Source organism: Ornithodoros turicata, chromosome 8 (assembly GCF_037126465.1).
Source record: "Ornithodoros turicata isolate Travis chromosome 8, ASM3712646v1, whole genome shotgun sequence".
Taxonomy (NCBI): domain Eukaryota; kingdom Metazoa; phylum Arthropoda; class Arachnida; order Ixodida; family Argasidae; genus Ornithodoros; species Ornithodoros turicata.
In genome coordinates, this window is record NC_088208.1 from 21430909 (window position 1) to 21455554 (window position 24646).

The following is a 24646-nucleotide window of genomic DNA, read 5'->3' on the forward strand; positions in this document are numbered from 1 at the left end:
AAAGACCAAACGCAGGCTGAACGCGATGTGGATGAAAGCATGGAGAGTTGAAACCTTGGGACGTACAACATGGCGGCAAATCTGATAGCGACAGTGGCCCTCTCCTGCGGATGACGTCATGTGAATAAACCCTATGCTGTAGCATGCTATTTATTCGCATGACGTCACTCGTAAGGGAGCGCAACAGTCGCTAGCCGGTTTGCCGCAATGACGAAGTTCAAACGGTTTTAACCGACCTGACTTTCGTCTGCGTAGCATTAACCGTGCTGCTTCTATAAGTCCTTGCAATGTACGAACATTATTTGTACATCCCATCATCACCTAAAAAAGAAAGTTATTGCTGTTGTCATTTGTACGATATCCCTGTAAATCTCATATTTTCAACGTCAACATCCTTCTGAACAGCACATGGCTGCGAACGATAACCGAAACTGAAAATCGCCGGACCTACAATATGGCGGCTATTTCCCCTTTTCGAAGCTACTGCCCTCTAGAGGGTTGACGTCAGCGAATAAGCTCTGCGGTACCTTTCACGCTGCCGTACGTTTATTCCAGCAGTAGAAGCTGTGCAATGAAACAGAAAACGAAGGGATAGAGGTGTCTAACACTTAGCGAGCACTCCTTGTGGTTTATTTTAATGGTTTCATTTTACTGGTCTACTGGTTTCATTTAAAGTGACACTTTGATAATGGTTGTTTCCATGAAGCACACATTGTACTACGCGCCAGAATACTGAGAAATGCCGTACTCTGCGAGGTATAAACCCTGGACCATACGCATGCTTCATGCTCTGACATCATGGAGGAGCGCGACAGCTACGGCCTTTTCGATTGGTAGCAGCAAGCACGTGACCCCTCTCGCGCTTACAGATGCGAGGCCTCGAGAGAGAGAGAGAGAGAGAGAAAAAAAAGACACGAAAAATTGGCAGAAAAAAAAGGCGTGTTTTTTCTCGGCGTCGGATAAATTGCCCAAAATTTCCAATTCCGAAAATAAAAATATAAAGTTCTGGCAAGATATAACACATAGACGAGGCCAAAACTGCCGGTTTAGTCATTTTGGTCAGCTATTTTAGCTGTTCTTTTCACATTTAGTACATCAATTTGTACATCTGAGCGAGGCCAAATAAACCATGTTCACCTTTTCTATATGGTGAACGATCATACTCTCATGGATCCTAGTCGCTTGGAAAAAAAAAACCGGGAAGGTCGGTTAATTTTCTTTTTCAAAACTTTCTAAATATTAAAAAAAATAAAAAAAGCGTCCGAGAAACTTGTCATTCCATCTCAACAAGCCACAGTTGGAATTCTCCAACGGAATCCTCCACATCCATAACTTCACGTGTGTATACTGTAATTCTAATCATGCCTTGAGCTAATGGCCACGCATGTTTGCGTGTTAACCAAACAATACCTACGTATTTATATTACATCATGATTTACCACTCCCGTGGCACGGTGGTTATACAGGATGGCCGCTTCCCACGCCGAGACTGAGAGGCGACGCGCGCGGGTTCGAATCCCCGCTCCGGCTGTGCTGCCCGAGGTTTTCCCTGGGTTTTCAGGCAGACTTTCCGGACGAATGTCGGCACAGTTCCCCCCTGAAGTCGGCCCAGGACGTGTCCCCCACTCCATCCTGCTGTCCTCGGTCCACTCTGTACGGCGCTCATAGTCACAGTTGCTTCGCGACGCTCACACACAGAATAAAAAAAAAGCAATATGATTTATTTTCCCAATATTAACTAATTAGTCTAAGTCGTGCTAGAGTGAAAATCAGAAATGATTACCTGTAGCAGCAATTAATTCAATTAATTTTTTTGTCTGTATATAACTTGTGCTCAGGGTACAGTTACTTTGAGCAGTGTTTTACACGCGTTTGTTTTAAATTTCTGCCAGTATTTCCGCACATCAGTGACATTATTAACATAAACATCTCTAATAAGTGACATAATATAATAATAATAATAATAATAATAACCGTAATAGTTTATTTTGAAAGGTGCCGCCCATCAACAACCGCGAGGTCTAATGGTAACAAGGTAATATACACCGGCATGTTTCAAAGTCACGAACTATACGACACGCATAAATTTATGTAATAATAGCCTCTTATGCCGGTTATGAGCGTCTGGCGCGAAACACTGCGCTTGTCGTTATCTTGTGAAAAGTCCAATGCGTGGGCGCTTCAAACACACACGGCCTGAAGTAACTCAAAAGTAACTTACGTAATTACATTTCACCGAAGTACATTTTAGTTTTAGTAACTCTCCCGATAATGGGAATACTTTCACTGTCATGTAACTGCAAGCTAATTAACAGTATTTGAGCAACTTGCACAGCTCCAGGGGTACATAAAGGCTCCGCAGCAGGGTTGCGGAGTTACTACTCCGGAGTTGGAATGATTCCGGAATCATTCCAGATTTAGAAGAGCCCGGAATGGAATTGAAATGGAATGGCGGAAACTGTCCCAGGAATGGGAATGGTCTAGGTGCCCCGGTGGCAGTTTTGGTTTCAACGTGCTGATTTCTGCCCTCGCAACCTTTGCACCGCACCTGCACACGGTCAAGAGTGAAATAGCATTGTCTTTGTGCTTTTTCCGTGCTTGGTAATATCAATCTCCTCTAGCACTGCTCGACTTGCCAGTATGGTTACCGGAATTAATTACCGGAATTAAATTGGGTTGCCAAGCCATTCCACACTCTAAGAAAAAAAAGGAGTACTTTTACTCCTTTTGGGGACTAAATGCATTGCCACAAAAAATAGTCCCTTTCGGGAGTAAATGCACGGGAGTAAATGAATGTCACAGAGTGGAGACTGCATTTCACGCGCTGTTGTAAGAGTCCCAGGTACATAATTTGTTGTGCATGCGTGAAAATACTTCGAAGCAAATCGTCAACCGTGATATATCGAGTGATATAAAATCTTGCGCCATATACTAGGGCACAATTTGCGAAGAAAGATGCGCTAACTATTTCTTACTCTGTGTGACTGGAAAACTGCTACATGGTCTGAGTTATACAGCCTTATGTCGCTCAAATTGACCAAGGGCACATATTTACCTAGACGGTTGCATTCAGGAGACCATTCGCGAAGTTTAGTGACAATTTGCAGTCCTGGGGAGTAAATGTCGGGACTAAATGTCGGGTTAGGGGACTAAAATGGGGAGTAATTGGCAGACTAGGGGAGTAGACGTTGCAATTACTCCCTGTTTTACTCCTTTTTTTTCTTAAAGTGCAGGAGTGGGAACTGACCATGCCATTTCATTCCGAGGAACTAAAAGGAATGGAATTATCGCAAATCTCAATTTCTCGTCATGGAATTGGAACGGAATGGGAGACCCCATTCCCCAACCCTACTACTGACCCCCCCCCCCCCCCCCCCCCCCAAAGAACGTGAAACACGGCCCTTCTGCTCCAGAAGCATCATTAGACCGAGCGTTAAACTGCGAGACTGCGACACATCTATATAGAGGATGTGGAACTGAAAGGATAATGCTATGCCCACTAGGCGAAGGAGCGCTCGCGCCCAATTAGCGCTCTGTATATATACACAGTACGTCCCGGGCAAAGAGATTATCGAGCGTCCCGGGATTACCACTGGGGGAAACCGTGAAGCCTATAGAGATTGACCCAGATGCTTTGCTGCCCCGGGGTATATTCGGGTGCAGGGTAAAGCCCCCGCGCTGATGAGCCTTTTGTCAGCCGGAATCCTCAACGCCGGCTCACTTTCGTATTCGCGTCCAACCCGTAGAGGAACAAACAGTTAAGTGTGTATTCGACCTGCACGATTTGTAATCGATCCCGAAGGCATACGGTGTAATTAGAGACTCCGGTCATATTCCGAAAAATACGGAAAGACATCCACCGGTGGATGTCCAAAAGACATCCACCGGATGTCTTTTCGCAAATTCTGCGTAATCCGAATAACACACAACACTTTGTAACAATAATAATAACAATAATAACAAACGACACCCGCTGGAAAGTGTCCGGGAGACGAAGTTCGTCTATAAACTGGTTGAAAAGAGAAATCCCCCTGCCCTCCCAACATAGCTCCAACCAGTGACCTTTTGCTTTCCATTCTAGCTGCGCCCGTTTTCCTTCTGTTTATCCCATGCATTCACAGTTCGACCGCCACCTGTCGATTCCCAAGTATAGACGAGTTCAGCAAAATCCCAGAGTGCTTAGCGTCGCTTTGAACTGTGGGAGTTTACTAATACGAAAGAAACGGGTGGCCTCCAAACTGTTCCGATTTCTCCCCTACGGCCCATTGTCCACGACGTGTCAAGGTCAGCGAAAGCGAAATGTGACGGATTATTCTTTGTTCTCCCGCTCAGCAAGCGCCCAGGATGCAATGCGTGCGCAAAGAGCATTGCGATTTTCTGAACTCGTCTCGTTGAGAGGTTCCGTAGTGGTCACAATTCGAGCGATTCCCATCTCGAGATGAGTCGCAAGGGCAAAGGCGCTGAAGACCGTAATACAGTAATACCCCTGTCAGACAGCATGCTAAATGGCAGTTGTGTTTCCTAACCGTCATTTACGGTTGCCACTGTCAGACGAGTAGTAACTGACCTTTCTGATAAATGATATCTACTATATGATATATGATATCATATTGGAGAGATACAATCTTATTTTTACATTAAGTTCTTTTTGTACTGCTAGACACTTGGTTTACTACCTGCGCGCATAAAACAAGACACTGAACCTCACATTACGTGAACTATTTTACGCATAATATAAATGTAATTACGCTATATTATACACATTCCCAATTTATGTATACGTTGCCGGACCATACTCAACCGAGAACAGCGATGCACAGTGTGAACAAAACCGTGCCTGGCTTTATGCTTTCGCTCAGCGTGACCACATCCGATCCGCAAAACCGTAATGATTATTCGCACTCTCTCTGAATCCGCAAGTGTTCTGCGGATATAGTCATTGCGCCATATGAACGCACTTAGCCAAAACCATGACGTTGACATTTTTTCCGCCTTATTCCTCTTTTACGTCATCCTTTCTTAACATTAATGCGCAGTCACATTAACACCTTTTGCCTTCCTTCACATTCCTACACTTTCCCGATGTTTGCTTTATATTCTTGACATTTTGTTTTGATAATTTTGTTTTGCATTTTTTTATTGCTTCTACCATGTTTAAACTGCCACTGATCTTGTTGGTACACCATCCGGTACAAACCTCACAGTTGTTGATGTACACCGTTCAAAATAAACTATTATTATTATTATTATTATAGTAAATGGTCTAGTGCACAGTGGACGTACTTCGCTGCAGAGAACGTTACCTCACGGATGCTACAAACCGCAAAGATTTCGCAGACTTTCTCGGAATCCGCAAGCATTCTGCGGATATCCGCTTGCATCCGCCGGTAAAGTGCAAGGCTTTCGTGCACAGCACTCTGCCGTGGACGTTCCTCGCAAGAAAGGATCTTTATTTACGGATGCCAGACAGAAGAATCAGATTATAGGAAGATCGAATTAAGGGCTCGTAATAGTGTACTCAGAATTTGCAAGGCGCACCGCACACGCGTCGCTGGGACTGCAAGCGACGTCACTGCATGCCCGCGGGGAGGAAATTGAATCAATGCTCATCATTGTGATCCGCATCGTTTCGAGCTTGCTATTGAAAGGGGGCCGACAGCGGTTTATTCAATGACGATAAGCCATCGTTTTCTGTTCTGTAAAAAGGGAAACCATTGCTCGGCCCGTAGTTTGTCAAAACACAAATAAAACAGAGCGTCGTCCTAGATAAAGTAACTGTATTTCTCCCGCTCAGTAAAATAAAATAAAATAGAAATACCGCTGGCACGGCAGATGCCGAAACCTTCGTCCGACTGCGTATGGAGCGCTAAAAATTCGTGTCAAAACTTTTCCGCTTTCACATTTGTGACGTATCAAAAGTGAAGAACCGCGAAGATTTTTTTCCCCTAAAATACAAATTGCTGCATTTTCTTGAACTGACGAGAAATCGTAATCGTTGGGACTTCGCAAACCGCACAGTAATCTTTCGGGAGTAAGTAAATGTTTAGTCCTACGGCAATTGCCTTTATGGCGTTAATTTCACGCCATACGCCCCTAAATGCCGCATTCTAAAATAAATAAATAAATAAAAAAGCATAATTTTTAAGGGGCATAATCCATACAAAAGACACACACTGTATTTAAAAGCACTGTTTCAGACGGGTCCATTTCAAATGGGCCTGCGCAATTAAAAAAGGTGTTTACTTACAAAAAAACAAACGAAAAAAAAAACCCCTTAACATGCTGAAAAATTTAAAAAGGAAATTACAGTGCATTCCCTCCTCTCTTACCCGACGGAACCCTGACCAGCGGCGACACCATGCCTTTCACTCTGACCTATCCGCTGTGAGACATCAACGTTGAAAGAGTTTCAGTACATCTAAAGGCACTCCAAGCGAGCGATGCGATAAAGCAAGCTATCAAATCAAAGATCAGCCAACTGGCTTTATCGCATCTTCTGAGCCCCTATCGTGAACGTCTTCCAATCTACGACGTGACATTCTAAATCCCGGATTTGACAGCTTCCTTTACCGTATCGCTTTCGTGCTTCTAAAACTCGCCGATATCGCTGCCAGCAGTGTGTAACGCACCTTAGGGTCATCACATGGATTACGGTCTGGGTCATAAAGTTGGTTATGAGCGCTTTTGTGGACAGGTGGTCGGTTGCGATGGAAGTCCGCTGTCATTAGGCAAGAGCAAGGATGACATACATAACGACTGAGGCAACAGATCCTGTTCCTCAGCGCGCAGGAGTACGAACGCGCTGCTGAAAGTGCGTAACGCGAGCGTAAACCGGATTAGATTAGCCAGATCAAATGACATTGTAGTGGACGAGGCAAGCAAAACGTGGAAGGACAAACACAAACTCAAGCCTCACATACATAAGACGCCGCCCGCAACGAGTGTGTGAATGTGGGAGTGACTGGCAACAAAGTAAGAGAGAATGTGTTGAGGGTGCGGGTTCGAATCCCACTGCTTGTGCCTTTTCTTCAACTGTCATAATTCAGTTGGATTAGATTCCGCCCTTTTCCCTCCTTTACTTTCGTTACTACATGACCCGGGAATTTATTTACGGTCAGGAAACTAAAAAAGATAAATAATTGTAATCTAGGAGGTTAGAAGCTGTAATAACTCCACAATTTATTTTTTCGTCTTCTTAAAGTATAAACCGACGCAATGTTTTAGCGTTGCAGAAAAGCGGCAGTGGATGGTCCCCTTATGGACTGTTCACAACATTTTTAGCAACAAATTTTATATCTTGAATAATGCCAGGACGTTCATATGCTGAAGACCCGCAAACGTCGGAACAGCCTTCTTTCTACAGGAAGCCGGCTGCATAAAAACCCGAAGCGAAATTTGCTCTAAAAACCAGCCAGTTCACCGATCCACATCACGGCTGTCGTCTGTGAATGAATCGCACCTGCTGCTATAAAAGCTACGCACACAACGCTGAGGGCAGAGACCCGAGGCTTTGCCCCGCGCAGTGACGTCACTTCTGGGAGCGATGTGCTGTCGTCTGCCAACATCTGAGCGTATCAACGGACGCTTTTCAAATCGATCACTGTCAGATTCGCAAACTTCCGGCAACAGCCTGAGATAATCAACTCGATCTCACGTTGGCAACGAAGAAAACATAAACCTGGGCGAGAAAAACAAAAGCAAAACAGCTGAACAAAGTCAAGCGGCTCGTTTCATGCACGTCGCAGCTGTGAAAACAGAACAGAACAACGTTTTGAAACCCCGATTCGAAGCCAAACGCGAACGTAACCCCCTTTCGCGGCCTTCACTGGCACAATTGCAAAATGCGATGTACAAAAATCTCACAAAAGTAAAAAGGCTGCAGAGAATGCAACACCAGCAACTCCAAAAACAACAATAGAAGCACGTAAAAGAGGAATGCATGCACAGTGGGAGCTTTGCCGCGCGCTTTTATATCCTGCATGGGCCTTCATTTTACGACTCCGTTTACAAGCGGTATGCATTATCAACTGTCAGATTGCCAGAAGCCGTTCACACTGCACGCCAAATGTCAACGGCTCGCCAGCAGATCGTAAAACACGCTGCTATGTTTCGCACTGTTTGCACGAGAAGTTGTTCTCGCCCTCTACCTTGTCTTCATAACAACCACCCACAACATATCATGACGGACGAATGCAAAACAGAGCCGGGCGTGTACGTAGGTTACTGCACTGCTGCAGGGTCTCACGTTCTATATAAGTTGTGGCTAAACTGTGTTCGGAAGCGGCCGGGTTTATGTTTTACACACACTAAATGGTTCTCCGTTACGTCTGTATGTTATGCATGCACGTTTATAACCGCGCGAATCGCAACGCTGGTCAACCGATGCAAGCCGGCACACTCACCCCGTTTTTGATGGCTTTCGACGTGGAAACCCTTCTGTGGAATGGTTTTGCGGGCTCTGCGTCTCCGTCGCTTTCCGATGAGTCTTCTGTTGCGGGGTCTGAACCACATTTCTCTCCTACGCCGGTGTTACTGCTTCCTGATTGCCCGGCGGCTCCGGCGGACCCCGTCGCCATGATCTCCGCCGGCTGAACACAACACACACAAGTGCCTTGCTATCGTCTGCTTTGACTACCGTGAGTTGACGACGGCGCTCCGTGCGAGAGGGCGCTGTGCCTCGCCTCGCCAAGCAAAACTCTGCACAAAAATGGGTAGTTACTCTGCTGGCCACAGCCAGCGCTGCAGTCGTAAAAGTCAGTTGAGTTTTCTTGCGGTGGCGCGAGCAGCGCCAGCTTCATTCTGCTTCATTCTGGCGGTCGCGATTGATGATTTGCATCGCATGATGCATGCATGACGATTTGCATGATTTGAAGGCATGCTTGAAGGGAAGGGCATAAAGTGGAAGTAATATTGTGTCTCTGAATAAGGCTGAGGCGAACACCCACCCTTGATAAAGCTTTTAGCGGCAGCTTCTAAAAAAATTTGCGCTCCACGCAGAAGAGTGGACGTGCTAATAATTGTAACTATTTAACAGCAGAATTTTTATAGCTACTACGGGGACACATTAACCTGTCACTTTTCCTTGCTCTGTGATAACAAAAATGTGGACGAAAAACATCCTCTAAACACGCCTCTAAATGTTCTGCACCCGAGATGATCTTCAATTCAAGTCGGCTTGTTTTCCTGCATGAAGCTTCAACCGTACGGAAACCACGCACGCCGTAGAAAAATTACCGATTTTATGCTCGCGACCACGTCTCTGACACACCATTCAAATTGTGAATGTCGCGAATCGTGAAGAAGGCTAGCGAAACAGAAACCACAAATTTCCCGTGGCCGCCAAGCGGATGTCCCCACGTGACCTAAGCGAACCAATGGGCGGAGCTCCTTTGGGATAGGGCGACAAGTATCACTTCCGCCGCAGAGTGGATAGGTGTGGGAGGTAGAACGTAGAGCGAAACAGTTGATTTCTGAGATGGAGCCATCTGATATTTGTTGTATCACCGAAAACCGTTCAGATCGATACCGGAATCGTGGAGCCTTTTATACCGCTTCCCAAACGGTAAAAATTTCGTTTTTCCAACTCCACCAAACGGTATTTGCCTCCTGAATTGCGTACCGCATCCAGAATCACATACACCGTCCTTGTATCACAGTAAAACACGCCATTTCCAGGCTTAATTCGATTTGTGATATGCTGCGATAACGTTTACTGTTCAGTTGCTTATTGTTACGATTGCTGCTTACGGGCTTCACCATTCCGCTGACACTGACGATACGAACTATTTTACGCTGCGTGCGTTGCTACGCAACCGAAATGTTGCTATCAGCAGGAAAGTTTACTGAGCCCTAAGCACAGTCAGTGCTGTTCTGCTACATGTAAACGAGAGACGACACACAGGTGTAGTTCCCTCCGTCGGTCCGATCATAATGAATAGCTTAAAGTATATCCGTCTTCACACGAATACGTCAAGGAAGTTGTATGCATTATCGTGTTTGCATTGTTTTGTGATAATTTACTTATTTAACGTCCTCCAGTACGCAATCTATCGACACAAAACACGTTGATGGACACTAATTCAATAAACAATTATTGACAATAAATAATTGACTGTGTCTGTATAGTAGCTTTATGGGGGAGGATATGTTTATTGGTGGAAAAACAGTGGAGAAAAAAGGAAAAGTCAAAGTGGGTAGGATTACAAGTCTCTCCTCCTCCTCCTCCTCCTCTCTCTCTCTCTCTCTCTCTCTCTCTCTCTCTCTCCAAAACTGTTACGGACGGACCTACACGGCTGTCGGACGTTGGTTGGCCCTATAGAGCTGTCGCCTCAATATAGAACCATGCTCTGCAAGCTCATGCCCCCGAGTGACACATTCCAGAGCTTGTCAACAGCGCTAAACCGCGTTAACACTGACGTACGGTACATGTTGTTTTCATGCAGCCATTATGATCCTCGAGCCACGATGCAGTCCATACTCACTGATCACAACAAGAACGCGACGGGCGTGTCGAAGAAAGTGTCCGGGAGTGAGCAGCAGGACGGAAGGGACTCCCCCGTGCCGTTAGATTCGAGCAGCACCCCCTCCTGGGACGGATCCTTGCCTGTGCCCGCATGGACCGTCAGACATGGTCCCTGTGTTGTCTTCGTACTGTCTATCGTATGTTTTGTGAACAGCCTGTGGGGAGGCTTTGCATTCGACGATTCCGAAGCAGTCGTCAACAATGCAGACGTCAGGCTTGAGACCCCGGCTTGGAAGGTGTTCGAGAATGACTTCTGGGGCACACGACTGCAACTTCCTTCGAGCCACAAGTCATATCGACCGCTTACCGTCCTGACGTTCAGGTGAATGCTTCCGACTTCTCCTAATCCTTGCACAGAAAAATGTGTCGTTCTCTTCTTGTACTGAATCACTGATACTGGCAGTTATGGAGTGAACGCAAACCACAAAAATATGTCCCACACACTGCCACTAGGATGGTGCACATTCTGTTTTTGCGCTGTACAGCTGTGCACACGAGTTATGAGTTGCTTATTTAAAGCCACATGCTTAAGAAAATAATTCCTGTATTTTTTGCTGCATAACGCGCACCCCTGGAAATTAGCAAAATTTAGAAAAACATTGAATGTATAACCTGCATCGTTGCATATCATGCTCCATGTGGGTGAAGGTAGCGACACTAATGGTGTCCAGAAATTGCAAAATCTACATCTCCCCTGATGTCCACAGTAATGATAGCCCGTGCGTCAAACGTAAGTACTTTTTATATGTACAACGGGCTGGACCAACACCCGAGCCCACAGGTTGCACCGCACCTTCTTAGGAATTCTCCCTGATGAAGCTCCGATGCATAACGCACATTGTCTTTTTATAACGTATATATATATATATATATATATATACATAGTTGAAATAAATGGGAGACAGAAGACGAAAGTAGGGGAAGTAACAAAAAAGGGGTTTATTAAAACTTAAAAATTATAAAAGTCAGGGGATGTCTACGTTACGGCGGAAGCTCCGCCTTCTTCGGGACGAAAGAGCTAAATGGGCTAAAAGAGCTAAAAGAAAGAGCTAAGAGAAAGCTAAGAGAAAGAGCTAAAAACCCATTTAGCTGTTTCGTCCTGAAGAAGGCGGAGCTTCCGCCGTGACGTAGACGTCCCCCCTAACTTTTATAATTTTTAAGTTTTAACAAACCCCTTTTTTGTTACTTCCCCTACTTTCTTCTTCTGTCTCCCATTTATTTCAACTATAATTGCGTAGCCATCTGATCCAACTCCAACTTTTCAAGTTATACATATATATATATATATATATATAAAGCGTATAATCTAACATATAACATATATTATAACGTAATGCGCATTATACAAAATACAGTAAAGGGGCATCGGAACACTCATCAAAAGTTCATTTCAAATTATTTTGATGTCCGTGAAGTTCATTTTGTAGTTGGTGTTATAGCTAAAAAAAAAGAAGAAGAAATACGAAGTGGGCATTCTGCTCCTATAAAAGCCTAACTGTGAACTGAACTTCTTCTGTCACTCCCCTTTTCAGGCTGAACTACTGCTTGGTTGGAGGCCTTTATCCTTTTACATTCCATGCAACCAACGTTCTCCTTCATGGCATCGTATCCACGCTGAGCATCGCCGTATTCTGCCGGCTGCTCGACGGAGCTCCTAAGGCATCGCTACTCTGCTCAATCTTGTTTGCAGTCCATCCAATACACACAGAAAATGTACGTGCCTAATTTAATTTTCCTCTTCGTGCGTCAATGCACTCTGTTGCACATTTGTCAAGCAACAGGTTTTGATGGGCAGGCAACAGTTAGGGTACCAGCTTGGGTTGTGCTTCCACAGTATCCTTCAAAGAGGTACAATGTAGAGATCCAAACAAAAGATCAAAAGTACAAAAGATCTCGCAACACATTCCAAAATAGCTTCCAAAAGGGGCACGAAAAGCCAGCAAGTACGGTCGTCAAACCCCCTGCAGATTACAGCACCCTACCCGAGAAGAAAGTGCCATTGGTTAGAACGACACGTAATTAAGGAATGCGAAAAAAGACACAGACCATGTCTGTGTCTTTCTCGTGTTCCTGAATTATGTAGCAAATTCCACGTGCAATGACTTCCTATTACACAATCTCTACTGTTCCATCTCGATTTGGCTCTGGTGGGACTAATGAAGCACGACACACACACATGACTTTTACTGTCCTGGTTATGTATTTCGAATTAAAGTGTACGTTTTATCCATACTTTCCGATATGAAAAACTATATCTTAAGGCACGTGGTCTTCTTGTCACAATCTTGTAGTGGATGTGTCTCAGGTGACTTGTATGGGAGTGCATCTGGTGTTCCGTAGATGTTCTGGGACCAGCCCTTAGGTTGCCCAGAGCTGAGGGAGAATATTTCTATAGCTCATCTTCACAGTTTTTATACTGATGCCAAGTATTGTACAACTGAACTCATTCAATGGCAGAAGTAAAAAGAAAAAAGCTGTAATGACTTTTTCAATAATTTTGAGCATTCCTAGAAAGCAACATAGTAAATATGCACCAGTTACATGGAGCACATCATTTTTAATGCGTGAGCATTAGAGTCCTCGGTACGCAAGAATCGTGGCGTGATCTGTCTGTAGGCACAGCGCGGCGAGTGGAAAGGGAAGGAGAAAAGGAGAGGGTGCATGGAAAGCGGGATGCGGCAACGGCAACTGGCAGTACAGCTGTGGTGGTCGACAGGTTCAGATGTGACTGAATGGGCGCGCCATGGGTTATGAAAGCTGTGCAGAGGAGCGGCAACGAAAGATGGCTGACTGTGAGACGGCGCCACCAAGCTGAATCAAAGGAAGCCCAAAAGGCTGAGGATGCTGTCTTGTGTTAGCGTTGTGTAGGGTCGTGTGAAGGGTTGTGAAGGGGATTTTAATGCTATTTTAACAAGTTTTAATGCAATTCTTTTTAGGTAGCCGCTGTGGTGGGAAGAGCGGACCTGCTCTGTGCTTTGTTCTTCTTTTTGTCACTTCTGTGCTTTGCACAGGCATGTTCTCAAGGTAACGAATGTTTACACGCTGCTTAGTTCCCACAGGACCTTCTTGGCTAAATTGTTATCGTTGTTGCTCTCTGATACAGATGTCATCACACAGAAACCACATGTCATGTGGTTGTGGTTATTTGGGTGCGCAGCCATGGGCATAATCTCTATGCTTTGTAAAGAACCAGGAATCACCATATTTGTAAGTTACCCAATGTGCAAAATCGTGCTTTTGACATTTTGACAGGTATGGCTGCATGAGTGTGTTGCACAAGCAATTGGCTTGTAAGAATTCCTGCACCTATTCAATTCTACAATGACATTGGATTTGGACAAGCTGTTGGTGCACATACATCTGTTGAGGCACGACTATTCCTATTCGCTACACGTTAATGCAGCCGTAGCTGTCACAGATCTGATTTACGTAAATTAATTGGTTTCTGATGTGTTGCAGGGAGTATGTTTCGTCTATGACGTGATCATCGTATGTAAAATAGACATTTCATATTTTTGGACATCTCAAAGTAAAGTTTCAAGGACTAAGGTGAGAATGAATGCAGCTACAGTTAAGCTGTCATATTTTCTTTGCATGGGACTTTGCCATTTATACCGTTAAAACACGGCACAGTACAGTCATTCAATTTTGACATGCGTTGTATTCATGTTGCGTTTGAAATGTCTGGTAATTTGTTTTCTGTTGCAAGGTACGTCACAGAAGATGTGATGGTTGGTGTGTAAGGGCAGATGAGACTGATCGAAGTACAAGAGATACTATCATACTTCACATTGTAATGAATGGGAGCTCATCTCAATCTGTATATTAAATCTGTATATGTCCGATGGATATCAATCGGATATCCATCGGACGTGCGAATCCCTTAGGACATTATTCGTACATCCAGAGGATATTTGGTGTTGTTGGGGCTTAGAGCAAACTTCGGATAAATGTATGCAGCCATATGAGTCCCAAATACAACCAGCATCCTTTGATGTTTTCAAAAAGACGATCCAAGTTCTTGTTGATATGCTTTGACTTCAGCAGAAGTTTGGAGATAGTCAATGCTTACAGAACAAATGTTGCTTTTTGTTTCTCTTTCAGAAATCTGTTTTATCTTTAATACAACGTCAAACAGCGCTAGCTCTAGTAGCATGTGCTGCACTAGCACTGCGGTGGAGGGTCATGGGATCTGCGTCGCCTATTTTTCAGAAGATAGATAATCCTGCCTCATTTGAAGATAGTATGTTGCTCAGAGTGAGTACTGCATGCCTCAACTCCATTCCTCATTGTGATGTGCATGGTTGTTTCGAAGCACTTTTGAAATATTGTATTGTTTGTATGGAAGACGTGTAGAGTACAGAACGTCATGCTATTGTGCACACCAAACTGCTTAATGAAAAAGACAAATGAGATCTATAAACTTGAGGTAGAGGTAACCTTCTGTCAAGTGTGTGTCTGAAACATCACGAAAATTTGTTCATTTATGTAGACATAAGTTCAAACCCACATGACAATGAAGCAGTATGCACACAGGGCAGCACCAGTGTGGTGTCAAGCACATGGGGGTAATGGTTATCACCTTTAAATGAGTTTCCTGTCTAGCTATACATTTTGGATATCTTTCAACACTTTGCTTTCATGCGGCTTCCCACACCTTCCACACCTTGTGACTCAGTGTCTTTAGCTGCTTCTGCACAATAGACAATGACTGTAGACAATGCCCTTGATGTTTTTTTTCTTCTGCACAAGATTTGTGTTTCTGAGTGACACATCATGACTCTCTCTCAGCATCTTCAGGAGTTTTTTTGTTCACCTTTCTTTGTGCATAGTTGCATACTTTTTTCACTCTATATGTAATAAAATAATGTTCCAGAACAATTAGCCCGTTTATTTACGCGATTTCAGCTGTCGTTCACTGGTGCAAAATCTCATGTTGCTCTCTATATTTTTAGGTTATAAACTACAACTACGTGTACTCCCTTAATGCGTGGCTCTTAGTCCATCCATTGTGGCTCTGCTTTGACTGGTCAATGGGCTGTTTGCCCGTTATCCAATCACTATGTGATCCTCGCCTGATAGCGGTGGCGACTTTTTGGGCACTTGTGGCCTCGTTGTTGTACTCTTCTCTCTTTGGTAGGGACAAGAGAAGCTCTAGGTATGCATCCTATTCGGTTCACATGAGCTCATATCTGTGTGTGTTTGGAGGACTAATCGTTTATTTCTTCTTACAGGGCTTTGATAATGGCATTAGCACTAACTGTGATTCCATTTTTACCTGCATCCAACCTCCTTTTCCGAGTTGGCTTCGTGATTGCGGAACGGGTTCTGTATCTGCCAAGCCTTGGGTTTTCTATGTTAGTGATAATAGGACTTTCGCGGATAGCTTCAGTTTTGAGGAACAGAAAGGTAAGCAACAGCCTGCCATCGTAGTGAAGGAAAACAGTTCTATGTAGACTTGTCAAAACTAAGTAAAATTATTTCAAAGTTTTGAGCTATCGGGAAGCCACTACACAGTGTTGGTCGACATAATTCATGGAATAAAGGCAAGATTTAGGTAGGCCATCAAACAAGAAAGCAGAAATGCTGGACAAAGCAGGACATATGCAAAATAGGACAGTATGTGTAGAGCCTTGTGCTTTGGGGTTATACCTGCTGACAAAAACTTCGTTTCTTTTTTGCAGTTTCTAGGAATCAGTACTTCTTGTATGTACTAATTTAAGTGCTACCGGTCCGTTTCAGCTGCTCCAGCTTGCAATTATGGTTGTGGTTCTGACATTTGCTGCAAGATCAATTCAGGTATGCTTCATGAGTGTCCCAAGCGGACACATCATACTTCTTCCTGACATATCTTGAAAGGTACCTCTTCAAACCTTTCAAGTATCATGTTACTGGTTTTTCTTTTTTGAAAATAACAGTTGTTAGGAGAGACATACCACACTGCACACATGAATGTTCTCAAAAAGGGTTAAAAATGGTTTAATTATTATTAAAAACAGGGTTTAATTACGAATGTTCTTACCACTAAGCGTTGACTACAGCATATTACACTACATACTTTACAATTGGTTTCATGAAATGAAGAGGTGAAATTCTCAGATCAATACCTAAGCCATACTTGTAACCATTTGACATAATTTCACCAAGCCTGCTTGCTTGTTTCTATCCTAATCATAATTATGTCAACTAATTTTTGTAGTGCAGATTGTTAGGAAATTGTACCCTAAAACTTATTCAGAAAGCAAAGTTTGTTCCTGGGAACTCTGCATTCCCCAATACCACTTTTCTCATGGGGCTGGCGGAAATGACTGGCATAATTACTGAACTGCAAAAACTGACCGTATCCAGGTGAATGTTATCCCAGAGATGTGGTAGTATTACGAGTAGCATTCACACTGTGTTGCATTCAGGCAATTCTGAAATGTAGTAGTACAGGGAATGAGGAAACCCCTCAATAGTAACTGTACCATATCGTGGTGAGAGTGGGAAAGCTCTGAATCATGGAGGAAGGAGCAAGAAAGATGCAATGGTTGGGTCATTGCTTTAAAGAAGTGATGACATCAGCAATTTCTCTTTACCATGACTTATCTTATGCAGAATTAAGAGAGTATAAGTCAGGCTGACTCTACCTACATACTTTGAAGAGGTTCACGTTTTTCAAAACTACTGTACTTGAAACCTGAGCATGAGCCATAAATATGATAGTCTGATTCTCAGCTAGTAACAGCATTACAGAAGTGGTCGTAATTTTTGTGTCTCGTCCACCAGAGAAGCTACGAATGGCAATCTGAAGAAAAACTGTTCAGGTCTGGCCTGAAGGTATGCCCACTAAATGCCAAGGTAAGTCATACGACACCCAAGTATCAGATTTTGCACGCCAAGATACACATGTGAACATAGTGTAGCAGGCTCTCGGTGATTCTAGCAAAACAATTTGTCCAGTCAGCCAATTTGTCCAATCACGAGAGACGGTCTTGAGGAGACCAATGTGCCCCCTCCGCATTGTCGGTCTGCTTGATGAAGAGATTGAGAGGGAAGAGAGAGAAACTGTATAAACTGCAGTTTCTTTAGCTCACAATGCACGGACAATGCGATGGATGAATCTTGTTGTTTTTGTGTTGGTATTGCGGTAACAGCGTGTTCCAACCTCTCTAGGCAACCTCACTAACACTCAATAAACTGTCTGTTTTATAAGGAATTTGTATCCAATGTAGCAGCAGGCACCAAGTTTCCTTTTGTTTTGGTCAGGGAATTCACTTGAAATATAGTCAGTGAAAAGCTGGAAAAGTCGGGGAATTTGGTAGGCACCCTGTCGATAGCCACGGGAAACTTCAATGAACTTTTTCCAAGTGAAATACTTTTGTGCATGTTCCATGTTGAGCTGGTTCCAGTGATTTCCTTGTCCACAGGTACATTACAACATAGCAAAAAATGCGGGCGACAACGGCCAGAGGGACCTGGCAATAAAGGAGTACAGAGAAGCGTTGAAGTTGTATCCCGATTATGACCAAGCTATGAACAACTTGGCAAACATCCTCAAAGACATGGAACAGCTACCCGAAGCAAAGCTGCTCCTTGAACGCGCAATTGAAATCAGGTGCAAGCGTGTATTTCATGTAGAAAATAATGTGAAACCAAAATGCGCGTGCGACACAGTGCTGACCGTGTCGCTTACCTTTTTTTTTTATCAGGCCTGACTTTGCTGCAGCGTGGATGAACCTGGGCATCGTGCAGTCAAGTCTAGGTCTGCTACGGGACGCGGAGAAAAGCTACGCGACTGCTATCAGGCATCGGAGGAAGTATCCGGACTGCTTCTACAACCTCGGAAATTTGGTACGACATCGATGTGCGTAGAACATTTAGGAAATAAGGCAGTCCCCTGCTGCCTGTGGGGGCAATCCAGAGCATTTGAAAATATACAGTCAACCCTCGATTTATCAACGCCCTCGGTTCCCGGAAAAATCATTCATAAATCGAAAATTCCGTTAAGTCAGTACTATCGAGCTGACGAAACCGTACTTGCGAGTTGGGATTGTGTTTATAATGCAATATATTGTGTAATTTTGCTTTCGACCATGCCTTCTGCTGTACACTTGGTCGACCCTAATGCGTTCCCAGAAAAGCCGTTTGTTGTTCGGATTTCGAGGGGTTAAAAACCGAGGGTGCGATACCTGGAGAAAGATTCATCCGTTCCGGCATCATTCATAAGACCACGGAATAATATCTTTGAAGATTTCTGTTGGCCTCAGAACGATCTGTTCATAAATTGAGGGCAAAAACGCTGGGCAACTCCTAGTTGGTTCCCAGAAATTCCATTCATTATTCGGATATCGAGGTTTATAAAACGAGGGAAAAATGCATGTAAAAAGTTTGGTTCCTCGTGCTCCTGTCCATAAAACGAGGGAATTCATAAATCGAAGGTTCATAAATCGAGGGTTGACTGTATTCCAAAAGCCGGGAAGAGCCATACTTTAAACGGTCTTTTATCTCCGGCTTAACGCAACAGTGGAAAAAAACTATTGAAAACGTAGACGTTTTGCCAACCTATTTAGGCGGCATCATCGGTACACAATGTGTCCGAAGGTACAGATCAGCCTCTTTACCCACCAAGATATCGTAAACCTCCGGCAGAGCGCCATGGTTGGCGTTACATGCTGTTGAATCACGCCTGATACACCAAGATTTTAGAAATCTTCTCGGGCCCCAAGGTTGCTCGCGAGCCAAGGTTATCACGTTATCAAAATCAAAATCGTGACCTTTCGGCCAACAATGGTCGACCAATCCTGTTTTTGTCTTTGTGGCATGCGTAACCCTGGCCCTCTGCTGGACGTTTACGATCTCTTGGTGGATAAGTATGCTGACGCTGTACCTTCGGAGACACTGTGTACCGTATTTTCACGCGTATTAGCCGCGGCTTATGCGCGATTTTTTTTTCCGCGGACGCTCTGCGGCTTATCCGTGGGTGCGGCTTATCTGATGACTATTTTTCCCTGGTATTTTCCCCATACCACGGATTAAACGAAAGGACCGACAGTGCCTCATGTTTTTCGGAACAGGACCCAGTGCACGAACAATACCGAACAGGGGCGGGCTTTAACAAAAGGGGTGACAGTGATTCATGTCTCCTGGAACACCACTAACCCGTCAATCCACGAAAAACACGCAACAAGGGCACAATCCGATATTAGTAGAACACTAGAACTGACCTCCTTTGTTATACATCATGCCGACACCGGAATGTGGACCACAGGGTTTATGGCTTTCCCTACGGTCTCCTTTGCTGGCAGACCCACAGGAAGGGTTCAATACACCTGACATCGGGATAAAACGCGGTCAGATAAGCGTTAGTTCTCATTTGACGAGAGCAGCAGCATTCGTGGACACGGGCACGACAGTTAGAGGTGAGGCATGGCTCCAATGCGGAGGCACAGCTACGACACTAAAAGTCGTCAACTTCGAGGACCAGTACAGGAACAGGGCAGCTAGCAGGGAGTGCGACGTCGACGAGCGTTGAGAGTCTCTATTGATTTTGTATGTGCATTACTGGTTTAGCGCACAAAGCAGTCGCGTCGTATTACCCGCGGCTTATCTGCGAGTGCGGCTTATCTGTAAAAACATTTTCAAAATGTATCTAAAAACGAGTCCTGCGGCTTATCTGCGGTGCGGCTAATACGCGTGAAAATACGGTACGTCGGCGAAACATCTACGTTCTTAATTGTTTTTTCCACTGTTGTGTGAAGCTGGAGACAATAAAAGATATTTTAATGTAATCCAGAACATATTATATTGACAGTCAGCACCTGTAGATGGGACTTGGGGATGGAGTTGTATCAGATTTCATTCAAAACGGCAGTGTAGTCCTGGTGGTAACTACGAAGAACGATCCACATGTCCACGTACGGCTTCAGTTTCGGATTTATGGTGACATAAGCCTACACCCGCGTGTGTTAAGGTTAAACTCGGTAAAGCCCATTTTACCAATGTCATCCAATTTTTGACCATGTGTGGGCTACCAAGTCAGATGTAGATGTTAAGCATTGTTCCGCTTTTATCCAATATCACCGAACTCCTCACGTAAATATCTCATCCTGGATCACCTCATCGCCTCATCGCTCACACTTTTACATAGCTTTTAACTGCCATACTCACTTGTTATCGTCAACCTCCTCTCTCTCCTATCCTGGTCCATCTCATCGCCCATACCTGTAGATAGCTCTTAACTACCACACACTCTCTCACATCATCTCTCCCATAATCATCTCCTACACATTCACCATAGTTTTGGCGTTCTGTGGCTTTTGTTGCCTTTGTGCCATTAAACCCATAATCTCTCTCTCTCCCCCATTTTACCTCTGATTTTGCTTCATCATCACTTCACATAAAACACAGAACGCCCGGGAATCGAACTCATCAAAGTACAGACTCAGCCGCTCATGCGGGCACAGGTGAACACGCAGTGCTCTCTCTCACCGTTGCCTCTCGCCACCTCATGTGTTCTCTCTTTCTTCTACCGAAACTCTGCTCTTTCATGTAACAGCTTCGAATATAAAACCAGATTTGTAAAAAACATAACACCCGGAAAGACATGGATTTACGTAAGCATAAGCCAGCACACCTTTTCCGACATCGCGAGGTTGTGAAGAGCAAAAAGTAGATGCCGCTGCTGCCGAGATATCCTGCGGCTGATGTGTTGAGTCTTGATGTCACTTGTGCAGTGCCGCGTGAACACTTTCAATAAAAATTTGTCTAATGCCATTTTTGTTTGCATAAAACCACTTTACTGCACAACACAAGATGGCTACTCGAATTTTACTCTAAACAAGTATCTTTTGATGAGAGAAAATTTGTTTGGCATGCCAAAAGCAAACACAGCTGTTTTGCGAATTTGCAAAAAAGGTTGGGTGACAAAACATTAGAACTGATCCTCATGAAAGCCAACTTAATATTACTACATTTCAAAATATTAAGTGTATTTTCCACCTGTAAACTACTTAACTACATACTATAATGTGTTGCGGTAGTGTATACAATACTGTATAGACAGAATGGCATTTAAGATCCAAAGGACATCAGACAAATAATGTCATTTTTTCCTGCTTGTGTTTTGTAAGTTTACATTTAATTTTTTTCCTACCAGTACCTAGAACAAAAACGGTACGGTGACGCGTACAACGCATGGCGGAATGCAACGGCATTACGTCCCACTCACCTGGTCTCGTGGAACAACTTGGTAATCATGCTGGACAATCAAGGCCTGGAAAGGGAAGCAGAACGAATTGGCCTTGAGGGACTTGCTCATTTGCCCTACGAACCATCTTTGCACTTCAACCTGGCTAATTCTCTTGGACGTGCTGGTCACTACCAGCGGTCTGAGCACCACTTCTTGCAGGCTATCAATTTCAGCCCAAGCAACCCTGCTTATCACACCAATCTTGGTAAGCACATATCTTTCATGCGATTTTAGGTTTCAACTGGACCTTATGGGCTAGCCTGGTTTTATGGTTTCTATCTACAAGTCATGATTTTGTAGTTTATTCCTGGTATTGGGCAACATACCTACCTTTTCTTGAGACTCCTAAATGAGTTGTTTGTTAGGCTTTCTAGGTTTTAAAAACTTTTCTTTTCTTTGTTTTTTCTTTTCTTTTTAAAACAAAGATTTTCAAATCTCTTATCTGCACAATTAAGCTGAAATTTGCAAATAATGCTATCCATGTTGCTATCTTTTTGGTGTTCCACAGTCTCACTGCTCATAGCAAAATTTACATATTAACTCTGCACATGTTGCAAATGTGTAATAACCAGTTTGTAGCATGGGGATGGTAAGATCTTCCAAAATCAGTTCGTATAGTCTTGCACAGGGGTATGAGACTCATCAGGGACTTTGTGATACGTATGTTATGTGAAATAGAAAGAAAGTCAATGTTTGCAACCTTGCAGTTTGTATTATTCAGTATTTCCCTTCATGAACATTTTAGTTTGGCTATTTCCCTAAATAATATACAATGAAATGGTTCACTCAATTAATTTGACTAACCAAGCAGATGCAAAACTTTGCCGACCTTCGGCTAGGCACACGGATGCTTATTAGAGACTGAAAACAGTGCTTTTTCTTACCCTTGATATACCCAGTGATGGCCACTAACTACTTCTACAGTAGTTTAACTATAACTACTTTGCAATGGAGTAGTTTAACTAATAGTTCAACTACTTCTCAGGGGAAGTAGTTAAAACTACTTCTTTAACTACTGCAATGTATTTTAACTACATCTCTAACTACTTAACGTTGTCCATCAACACCAATCCCATTCTTTAGTGCTCTTGGACACTTAAATATGAATCACAAGCAGTGACAAAAGTGAAGATTCAGTACACATGCACGGCACAATTGCTCTGCACCTCCGTTCTCATCAAACAAGTAGCTCAAGGTAAAAGTCGGAAGCACAATCGTGCCGTAAAGCTTGCGATAAAATCGGAAGTAGTTGGCGCCTGCAGTAACCTAACTACTGTAGTTAACTACCGTAATTTCACGCGTATAAGCCGCACTGCAGATAAGCCGCAGGACGCGTTTTTTGGGACGTTTTGAAAATTTTCTGGCAGATAAGCCGCACCCGCAGATAAGCCACGGGCAATACGAGACGACTGATTTGTGCGACAAAGGAGACCATAGAGAAGGCCATAAACCCTGTGGTCCATACTCCGGGATCGGCACAGTGTACAACAGAGGAGGTCAGTTCTGGAGTTCTACCAAGATCGGATTGTGCCCTTGTCGGGTGTTTTTCGTGGACTGATGGGTCCGTGATCTTCCAGAAGACGTGAATCACTGTCATCACTTTCCTTAAAGCTGCTTGGGGAATGCACCAGGAAGATCAATCTACTCGAATATGGACCAGTTCCTGTTACGCACTGTTCGTGCATCGGCAGGGCAGTGCTGTTAAAATCGGCGTATGGGGAAAATACCAGGAAAAAATAGCCATCAGATAAGCCGCACCGGTGGATAAGCCGCAGGGCGCCCGTGAGAAAAAAAAATCGCGCATAAGCCGCGGCTAATACGCGTGAAAATACGGTACTCGAAATAGTAGTTTAACTAGTAATTGCACACTACGTTTCTGCAGGTAGTTGGTAACTACCTTTTAACTATAATCAGGTAGTTTAACTAGTAGTTTAACTACATGTAGTTAACTACTGGCCATCACTGGATACACCATGTATTGCTTTTTGGCAGCCTAGAAATGTGTGTTTGCACATGACATATTCTAATATGACATGTCCTAGCTACAACATGCTGAATTCCTCATCAGGTGTGCTCTATCACCGTTGGAAGAAGTATGACAGAGCAGAACAGTCGTACCGTCGAGCGTTACAACTGAACCCTGACCTGAAGAGTGCCAAAGAAAACCTTGACATGCTTTTGAAGAACACGAGGAACAAGGGCCAAGATTCATTAGAAGGGAAAAAGAAAGACACCTGAACAAATTTTGTTTTTGCGGAATATGTGCATAACAGTCCCCATCTACCAATCAACACTGTCGTAACAGAACTGCGACCGTTAGCACCTGCCACATCCAGTCAATGGCCGTGTCAGCCTGTGCTGACATGATTTACCACTCCTTGCCATCTACAGAAAAGGACTCTTACCATCACCAGCAAAAACAACTCCGACATGTGTCGCTCACCATTGTGAAGGTATTACGGTTCCTTTTTTTACTTTTTTAACGCCTACATTCCAAATGTGCAAAGAGAAGTGTAAAACACACTTATGTTACATATCTGCATCATACTGCCCGTCCACTCATGGTTGCTTAGAAGTGCAAGTAGGCGGTTTATTGTGCTACGAGAATTGGGTGTAACAGAGACAATAAAATTTCTTATTGATTATACATTTTTGTGTGACCTCAATATCTGGCGGACACACCTCTGCACACTTTAGTTTAAGCTCTGTCCACCTCACCGGCATGACTAAGGTCCGGTTTTACCAACGCCGATTAACTTTAAACCAAGATCAAGTGAAGTTAGCAACGAATTATTTTTCAATAACGTTAGTTAGTGACGTAAGGTGAACTACAATAATGCTAGCTAACGTTGGAGAAAGAGGGCTGAGTCGTAATCACGACCCACTAGATTATA

General features: G+C 43.9%; 2 protein-coding genes across 2 annotated transcripts in view; one reads left to right on the top strand and one right to left on the bottom strand.

The window, feature by feature from the left end:
- The window catches only part of LOC135366664 (diacylglycerol kinase eta-like), a 120693-nt gene extending 98900 nt beyond the window's left edge, over positions 1-21793 (bottom strand). Inside the window, exons 1-2 of the mRNA XM_064599469.1 lie at positions 21732-21793; positions 8403-8697 (exon numbers count right to left, since the gene is read on the bottom strand). Of these exons, the coding sequence (XP_064455539.1) occupies positions 8403-8576 (174 nt within the window). The 5' untranslated portion in view covers positions 8577-8697; positions 21732-21793. The remainder of the gene's footprint in view (positions 1-8402; positions 8698-21731) is intronic.
- LOC135366665 (protein O-mannosyl-transferase TMTC4-like) lies at positions 9428-24399 on the top strand. The gene is made up of 15 exons (XM_064599470.1): positions 9428-9562; positions 10443-10844; positions 12055-12235; positions 13459-13546; positions 13626-13729; positions 13982-14071; positions 14627-14779; positions 15478-15680; positions 15757-15931; positions 16265-16321; positions 17291-17362; positions 17932-18119; positions 18214-18355; positions 21660-21957; positions 23821-24399. Exons 2-15 carry the CDS (start codon positions 10465-10467, stop codon positions 23988-23990), a joined length of 2301 nt encoding a protein of 766 aa, XP_064455540.1. The 5' UTR covers positions 9428-9562; positions 10443-10464; the 3' UTR covers positions 23991-24399.
- Positions 24400-24646: the final 247 nt, after the last annotated feature.